We start from the raw sequence: 9,218 nt of genomic DNA on the forward strand, positions 1-9,218 counted from the left end.
TTTCAGACACGGGGCTAAATCGAGGACTTTAATTTTTATTTTTAAATATAATTTTTTAATTTTTCTGCGAGATAGGGACATTTCACATTTGGTTTTGGATGATGATGCCGTCATTAACTTCATTTTTTCTTTTATTGGACGATTTTGTCCTCCATTTTTTGTTTTTCTGTTAAAATCTTAGAGTGCTTTTGGTTTAATATTTCTATCCATATTCCCGATCCTATTCCCAAATTATTTGTTTGTTTAACTATTTAGAAAATATTATTATATTTTTTAATTTCTTTTAGACCCCTTAAGTTTATTAATTTCATAAATACCCTAAGAAAAAAGTTTAAAAATTAACAAAAATACCCTCACCCACCCATAGTTGCCAGATTTTGACAACCACCATCGGTGGTAGTCAGAATCTGTTACAACGGCCTAAAAACAACCGAAAATGATCAGTATTTCACCGATCTGGCCTTTTTCGACCATATCCACAGTGGATCTGGCAGGACAAGGCCAGATCTGGCCATCAGCGGCGGCCAAAGAAATGGTTTTCATTGACCGACAATGACGGTCAAAAAAATGGCCGTCGTTGACCGACAACAACGATTATATCTTTTTGCCTTTTGCGGCTATTGACCGCCAAATTGATACACGTCTGGCCAGATCCATGTAATCTACGTCGTGTCGCTAGATTCTGACCAGATTCCGACGATGGTAGTCGGAATTTGGCATTGTGGATGGGTGGGGGTGTTTTTATCATTTTATAAAAAATTTATATATTAAGGTGTTTAGTTAAATTAGTAAACTTAAGGGATTTTTTATAAATTTTTAAACTTTATCCCGTAATAATTACCTTATTCAACTATCTAATACTATCTTCAAAATCCTATTCAAAATAATAAACCAATCTTAGCCTTGATTTTTTATTTAACTAGTGTTATTAGCTTCGCTATTAGATTTTCATTCACTGAATCAAATATTATCTGCTCTTTGACCTTCTCTTATAATGTTTTTTAATAAAGAAACGACATTTAATTAAAATTAATATCATAGTTAAGACAACAGGGGCATTATAGTGATTGAAGGTGATGGAGGGTAAGGTTTCTCTATTAATTGCAGATCTGTTGTCACTTGCAACTGTTTTTTGCTTCGTCGGCAAGAGGAGATGCCATGCCATGCCATCTGTAAATAAAGACTTTTCTTTTTATTAATAAATAAAAACTTTTTCTATTTTAGCAAAAAAAAAAAAAAACACTTTCTGTTCAAATGTCAGTTTGTGTCACGCCATTTTTAGCTTAATTAAGCATCACCATTCAATGAAAAATCCTGTCTCAACACGTGTTTAATGTTCATAGGTTACCCAGGTGACTTTCTCTAATCAAACGCATCATTTAAATCAATCAAGATTCAAGCGTGTACTTGAAACCTCAGTGCTGATACCCTAAACTGGATCCTGTGTTCGACGTGCTACCAAATAAATGTGCACCCATGGATTTCATCACCGTTGACTTGAAGATTTAAGTATCTATTTGACGAATCTTTTAAATTCAGTATCGGACACGTAGACAAGTGCAAATTTTTTAAATATGCACAAATTCCAATTCTCGTTCATTTTTTTTGAGTTGTATTAAATATATAAACTAAATTTCCAAACTGAAATTATATATATAAGCATATATTAATTCTGCGCTACTTTATAATATTATTACATGATTTGGTGTTCTATGTGTTTGTTGATTATTTCAAACTGAGATGGCTAAAATTTAAAAGACAGTAGGAAAGATAAACAAGCAGGCATTAACCATTGGCTACGCCCACCGACACAACCCCAAATTACACCTTGGTCCATATACGAAAACTAGTCAGACTCAAACATATGAAGGTGAACCCACTGTTTTTTATTTATGGCTGTTCGTCTATACACATCAAAGCTTCTTCTTTTGAGTGATGTGAAGTTTCCATTGTTTTTATTTGTTGAAGGAATGCAAATTACACGTTAAACATAATCCTGGTATGGCATCTAATATTTCAATAAAATGTATTGTATAAAAGCACGAAATGGTATTAAATAATCTAATACAATCTTTAGTGTACAAAGATGCATTTTCAAGTATAAACAAAGTTTTTTAACGATTTTTTTTTTTTATTTTTATGAACAGGGTTGTTTGGGTCAGTTTACGCGCACTTTAAATGATCTTTCGAAACTATATAATTATTAATCTAGTAAGAGCTCTATTAACTACTCCTATTAGCAACCGAAAAGGAACTCGAACTAAAAACCTCTTTAAGTAATATACTCAACAGTCCTTATCGAACCACTTAATCATCCAAAGGTGATTTTTTTAACGCTTTTATGTTATTTCAAGTCCTTTAAATATGTATTATGAACACTTTCTAATTAAAAAAGACGAAGCATTTTTTGATTGATCGATAAAATTAGTGAAATATTAAGATGTTCAATAATTTTAAGACAAAAAATAGTAATTACAATAATAAAATAATTGATTTACAACTCAATCTTATAAATTTTTTCTCATAACTTCGAGACCCATTTACGAGTTGATTAATTTTGAACTGTCACATCAAGATTATGAGAAAAAATTTGTGAGATTAGTTGTAAGTGTAGTATTGACCATAATAATAATTAAAAAAAAGTAGACAAAATTGTGGTGTAATCAATTTGGTTCGTCAATTCAAATTTCAACAACCTTGGAATAGACCGATGGAGCGTGAATAAGGCTGGGGTCCTCAGTGATAACAATATTCAATATAATACAATATGATAAATGAGAGACAAAGCTTTGAAAATTTGGCAATATCAGTAACATGCAATGCTTCTAAATTCAAAGGATTAATAATCAGTTGAGACTTCTTACAAAGTGAATAATCCAATAAGTGGGTTTCTCCTATTATAATCATTTATAATGTTTTTATATAAAAAAAGTTTGAAAAGCATTGGGCTTGTGTAATTAACAGAAAGGTAACATTTTGTAATTAATGTCTAGCTCTCTTTTGATTTTTTGGGCAAAAATGTTTTCAATTCAAAATTACAATCATATATGGTTGTCAACTGATCAGGACCGTTAAAAGTAGTGAATCCCACAAAACCCCTGTAAATAAAACAAACATCACCTACTCAAGAAAGTGACGCCGTATTATATACGTGCCCTGTGTCATTTTCAGTAGCTTCAGTTGGAAAAGCCAAAGCCAAAGCCAATATTTTAAAAAACTTGTATTGATTGAATTAAATAAAATAGAGGGAAGCAGCTGACAAATTGAAAAAGAAAACGCCTACGAAGTTCGGTTGAAGGCTGAGATGGGCCAAGTTGGAACTGAAAAACGGCCCTACTATTATGAGGCTCAAAGTATTATGCAGTAAATCAGATCTCTGAGTCTGACATTTCCACAGCCCATAACTCACCCATTGTCCATTCACTACCACAAAGATGCCACCATTGATGGAGATCGGAGAGATTAAGTTTTAAAACAGGACTAAAGTAACCAAACCTTTACCTAACAAACCAAATTACCCTTTTGACTTTTCAGTGTAAACAGTAATAAAGTGCAAGTTGACCCGGACATCACGGTTATTTAAAAAAAAAAAAAAAAAGGTGTTTTTCGTGAACATTCCTAGCCAAGGAAAATTGATATTTAGATTATAAATGAAAATGGAAATGGGTTTTTGTCTAAATTGAACCCTAAAAAAGAAGTAAAAAAAGTGGTGATATGGCCAAATTAGACATCTCCCATGTATTATATATTTAGAAAATAATAAAGTTACCGAAGAATAAGCATCGAATTCATGTACCGAATAACTTGACACCATCCTGACCGTCGATTAATTATAAATTTCATTTTTTAAGAAAACAAGATGACGCCACGTCATTTGGTGCATGAATTCGGTATGCATCATTCAGTAACTGTAGCATTGTTCTATATATTTTCGGTAATTGATTTTTTATAATGAGATATAAAGAGCCTATAGTAGATGGGCATGCGGAGCACGTGGAATTCTATCCCTTGAAAAGACAAAGGCGAAGGGTTTAATGTGATACAACTCAATTCTTGTGGTGGCCGTGGCGCCAAAAACAGTCTAAAACAGGAAGTTTATGATCCTGCTTTCACCTTCTTTATGCCCATATAACAAACCCTAACGCATAAGAAATCCACCATAAACTTTACTCCATGATAAGTGGGGTGGGGACACAGTGGTGATGAGAGAGGGAACATAATTTCACCTACCAGCGCGTGACACTTGGTTTGAGAAAGGGTTTTGTATAGGTTATACTGGAATGTGCTAGATTATAAAGGGACAAAATAATCTTTAAATATAACAATATTTTAATCAATAAAGATACCTAAACATGATGCCCTTCTCCAAACTTCTCCAAACTGCAACTACGACTTCAAGCTTTTAATCATTTTGGCCTAACACTTTTAATGTAAATCTACAGTGCTAGGGTTTTATATTATGGACAAAACAGTCAGAGACAAACAGTAACATCATCTTGAATGTGTCGTGTCTGCTAATAGCTTTGAGCTTTTGAAGCTCACAAAACAGTAAGTTCAGATGAATCTACTAATTAATTAATTATTTCATTTCATGCATATTAAAGAACTACATGATATATGTTCAAATAGAAATGGATTATATCAATAAGAAGAGTGTTGAGACAAACTAGAAACATTGGCTAACAAAGAACCATACTTTATCTGCTTCTTTTTAAAGTTAGGCATTCAGATTTTATACCCATATAAATATTATATATATCAGGAAGAAAGTAAAGTGTAGAAACTTTTTTGTGTTTAATAGAAACTAATGGATTGAATTGACAAGAATCATGTTTAAATCAAGGAGAAGTACTTTCAAAAATTGAAAACTAGCTCAATCCCTACAATTCTTGTCAAGTCTTTTCATATCATATGCTCAATCTTTTTAATTTATAATTGTTTTTATCAATCAATGTATAAGTTGGATAGACATGACACAAATAAAGAGATTAACTAACTTAATATGAACAACTGATTGTTCTACACTCTTCAAGATGATCAAGTTGCATATGATACCAAATTAATGGGGATTGGGAAAGCAATATATAGACATACTGGAATGTTCAAGGAGCATTAATAAATTCTGAACTACTTTTTCCAAGGAAACTTAACTTGTTTAATTAATTTACTCACTTTGGAGTACATTCTTCCATTGTCACATGTTTGGAAAATTGGCATGCATTGTCCAGCCAACGCCAAGACATTCCATCTGGAAATTTCACTTGGCTTTTGGCATCAAAGAAATCAACAGCTGAAGAAACAAGAAATTAGGCAGATATATAACTAGAGAAGTACCTCTAACCCAGCTCGAGCTCATTGAAGAAAACAGCAGGTAAAGAAGTAAATTATGCAAGCTCCTCCTCTCTCTACTTTGGACTAGAACCCATGAAACCAAGATGCTCGACAAGCATATCTACATCTTCTGCTCCTTCACCTTCTTCCTCAATTTCTTCATTCAAGAAATCTTCCCAGAACTTCACATTATCTGTACTTCTATGTTCATGACCTCCTTTTTCTATAAATTTCTCTTGCGGGTTAATGTTTTGGCTATCACTTAGTCCTTGCATGTCCACAGCCAGTATGTCTAGTTCTGACACTTCAAAATCAGAAATGTCACCGTATTCTTCAGGTTCCATCTTAACAAAATTAGGAAGTACTTCACATTCTCCTTGTCCTAATTCACCAACTTCAATATTACTAGGCCCTTGATCAATATGCCGTCTTTTCTTTCTGGTAATCACTTCTTCAAATTCTTTTCTGCTATCTTTTTGTTGGACTAATTGCTGTACAAAGTTTGGATTTTGCATTGCTCTTGCCAAGAAACTCATCATTTGTTGTTGTTTCATCTCAGTCTTTCTCAGCTTTTGTTCCATTACATGAAGATAATCTCTAGTAGTCTGTTGTTGCTGTCTCAGCTTCACCAATTCCACCATTAGAACTTGCTTGTCACGCCTTAGTCTATTAACTTCACCATCTAAACCAAACCTTCCTACTTCAACACAAGCGTCTAGAGCCTGCTGTGAAGCCTGAGGTTGAAGTGTTTTTCTTCTCCTAATGTTCTTTAAAAGATGCCTTTGCCCTCTCAGAAACCCTTCATTTGCAAACTCCCATCTATCAGGATCAACCTTCCTAAATCCCTGCATCAATTACAATCTTAATTTGTGCATATGATCAAATTCAAATTCACAACTACCCTAATTAAGAACCTTCAAGAGCTGGTTACAATAGATGATAAATATTGATCCACGTACATATCAAGCAATTTTTAATGATAACCGGTAATAGAAATATGGACAAGAGGACGAATCAAACCTCTCCAAAATAATAAGAAAAGATAAAGGAACATTCTACCTCTTAATTCCATGATCAAGAATGACAAAAAACAAAACAAATATCTTCAATTTGATTCATAAGAATGACAAAAAACAAAACAAATATCTTCACTTTGATTCATAAGAATGACAAAAAACAAAACAAATATCTTCACTTTGATTCATGACTGCTTTCATATTTGGAAATGAAATTAAGAAATGGATGAAGTGTACTTACATAAGTGTTGAGTTGTCTAACAAAGCTGGAGAAATTGTTGTGCTTGAAGTGTCTAGGGAGAAGACTCGTGGAAAAGGTCTGGGGATCCCATACAACAAAGCTGCTGTTGCCGCTGCTCCAAGAAATAATATGATTGGTGTTGGAGTCTTCAACTATGTCATAAGTTTTTGTGAGAAATGGAGGAGGACCTGCATCATGAAGTCCCTCCATTGGTTGAGGAGTTGCCGCAGCCGCCATGCCAGTTACAAGAATCTAACAATCTATGTGATGAATATAAACTGAAACAACAAAAACCCTTCAATCAACAAGAAGAAAAAAGGGAAAGATGTGGCGGCCTGATCGAGAAGCAAGCTTCTTTAATATACGACAATGAATGTAGTTGAATACAAATAGTTTCCAGAAATGGAAGATAAATAACAGAAAAAGACTGAAAGATAAAAGATCTCTGGTAAGAAGAAAAGGGAGAGTGACGGTGAAGAGAAAAGTGAGGTGCTTGGTATTGGGACCAAAAAAAGTGAGAAATAAGAGACAGATGTGAACTGGGTATCAGTAATTTATATAACAATAGTTGAAATTATTTTTATATATCTTATTTCGCTAGACACGAATAGCTGAGATGAGAATAATGGAAAGTAACCAAAATAGCAATGAGATATTTTTCTCCCTCCTCATGTTCTTTCTCCTTTGGGAAGTCCATTGGCCACTGCCTGTGCTCTTGTCTTGCTCTGTCATATTGCACTCACTGTAGCCCTTCTGATAAATTAAATAAATAATATAATATTAACAGAAAAAAAAAAAGAAGAGGAATTTGTGTATTAACTGTTTCTGCTTTGATACCCATGGTTGTTTTATAAGGTATAAACTGTAGAGAGGCAAATTTTGGATGTTCATAGGGAGCCCTTTTGTTTGGTGGGTGGGAGGAGCTAGAAGGAAGAGGCTGGGTGTGTCTAATAAATATCTTGGTTGCAAAATGTTATTTTAATGTGGGATAATGTCATAGAGTTAAAGATTTCCTTCTTTATTGGACCCCACAATTTTATTTAATGGTTTAATTTGCGGTGAATTCTGATAATAGCTTTTTATCTTGGAGTTGGAAATAATGCAATTTTATTGGTCATATCAAATTTTATTGGCATTTGATTCTTATCGCTTTTGTTTGATGTCGGTAAGTTGAACCTGCTACTGTGTCTTTCATTCGTTGGTTCTGGTTTTGGTTTAATAACAATCACTCTTCTAATAATCAAATTGTCTTGCCTGCAGTGTTTTAATAAAGGGTGAAACCCGGTAAAGTAGTCGAGTCCCAGGTTGATTAATTTAACCGGTTTGATTGAGGGGTCAAATAGGTGATATGCATGTGTCTAAAAGTTTTAAAATCAACAAATACACTCTTAAAATTTTTTCAAGTCCTTACATGTTTGAAATCCAACATACACGCCCCAAATATAAATCGGCGGTCAACTGGTTGGCAACAGAGACACACCAAATACAATCTCACTAATCCTTTATGTCATTCCCTAGAAAATTTGCCCAAGATCTGACTGCAATCGATTCAATTTCGGGTAGGTCTCACCATCGTCGACGTCGACAATCCAGGCCAAATAGACATGTTTTTACGTCAACAACCCTCTCCATCACCATAAAAATACTCCCCTCATCCTCTTGACCAAAGCCCATCCCCTTCCCCCCCCCCCCCCCCCCCCCCCCCCCCCCCCCCCCGGCAAAATTGTTGCCTTTTCTGGTCGTTTCACTTATCGAAAATCACCTTTATCGCCACCTTTCAACTCACTGACACTTCCTTTTCAAAACCACCAACATCCTCTCCATTGTATGCTCGCCGATCACCAATTATCAATCTGGGGTTCAAGTGAATAGTTAAAATTGGGTATCCAACCCGATGAAAGCTTTGAGTCCCAGTTAATCTGATTGAGTCGGGTTTTAAAACATTGCTTGCCTGTATTCACATGTTAATATTATTCACAGATTTTATCACTTAATTACCTTCATATTTATTACATAAAAAGATGTTGTTAAACAAATGAAACATTATTATAAATCTATATAATTTAAAAAATATTTAGATACTTTTCAGTTTATTTTAATAATTACAAATAATTTAAGAAGATGAAATACCATGTCTAATATTTGTATGGTTAAACCCACAAAAAGAGCATTAATTATGACAAATTGCATATATAATTTGTACCAAAAATTTGGAAAACCGAATAAGAAAGGAGCATACCAAGTGTACTTTATTTTATATTTCTTATTATTTCTTTCTTTTGGTTCGGGCTAAGCTACGACCCGTGACCTAAACGGGCGACGTGGCTAGCCACGGGTACCTTTTATTTATATATCTTAAATAAGATATTTATGTACTTCGGTTCAAAAAATTTGACCAAAGCTGAAAAGGTCATCTAAAAGTACCGTGGCATCAGACTCTAATTCAGGAANCCGAATAAGAAAGGAGCATACCAAGTGTACTTTATTTTATATTTCTTATTATTTCTTTCTTTTGGTTCGGGCTAAGCTACGACCCGTGACCTAAACGGGCGACGTGGCTAGCCACGGGTACCTTTTATTTATATATCTTAAATAAGATATTTATGTATTTCGGCTCAAAAATTTTGACC

General features: G+C 33.9%; 1 protein-coding gene across 2 annotated transcripts; it reads right to left on the reverse strand.

Annotated features, from left to right (window-relative positions):
- Positions 1-5,030: 5,030 nt before the first annotated feature.
- On the reverse strand, positions 5,031-7,117 carry LOC116109816 (heat stress transcription factor A-6b). 2 transcript variants are annotated; one of them, XR_004124802.1, is made up of 3 exons: positions 6,589-7,117; positions 5,335-6,176; positions 5,031-5,248 (listed from the first exon to the last, which is right to left on the reverse strand). XR_004124802.1 is itself a non-coding variant. In XM_031396050.1 (2 exons), exons 1-2 carry the CDS (start codon positions 6,823-6,825, stop codon positions 5,406-5,408), a joined length of 1,008 nt encoding a protein of 335 aa, XP_031251910.1. In that variant the 5' UTR covers positions 6,826-7,117; the 3' UTR covers positions 5,031-5,405. The 2 variants fall into 2 exon arrangements, 1 of the variants encoding a protein (XP_031251910.1); XM_031396050.1 differs by having other exon boundaries at positions 5,031-6,176.
- Positions 7,118-9,218: the final 2,101 nt, after the last annotated feature.

This window comes from Pistacia vera, unplaced genomic scaffold, assembly GCF_008641045.1.
Source record: "Pistacia vera cultivar Batoury unplaced genomic scaffold, PisVer_v2 Contig59, whole genome shotgun sequence".
Taxonomy (NCBI): domain Eukaryota; kingdom Viridiplantae; phylum Streptophyta; class Magnoliopsida; order Sapindales; family Anacardiaceae; genus Pistacia; species Pistacia vera.

Bases quoted from the DNA above. Each gene is read 5' to 3' on its own strand.
- LOC116109816 (XM_031396050.1), bottom strand. From the start codon at position 6,825: ATGGCGGCTGCGGCAACTCCTCAACCAATGGAGGGACTTCATGATGCA. The intron at 6,177-6,588 runs GTAAGTACACTT...TAATTGATGCAG, and splicing joins TTAGACAACTCAACACTTAT to GGATTTAGGAAGGTTGATCC.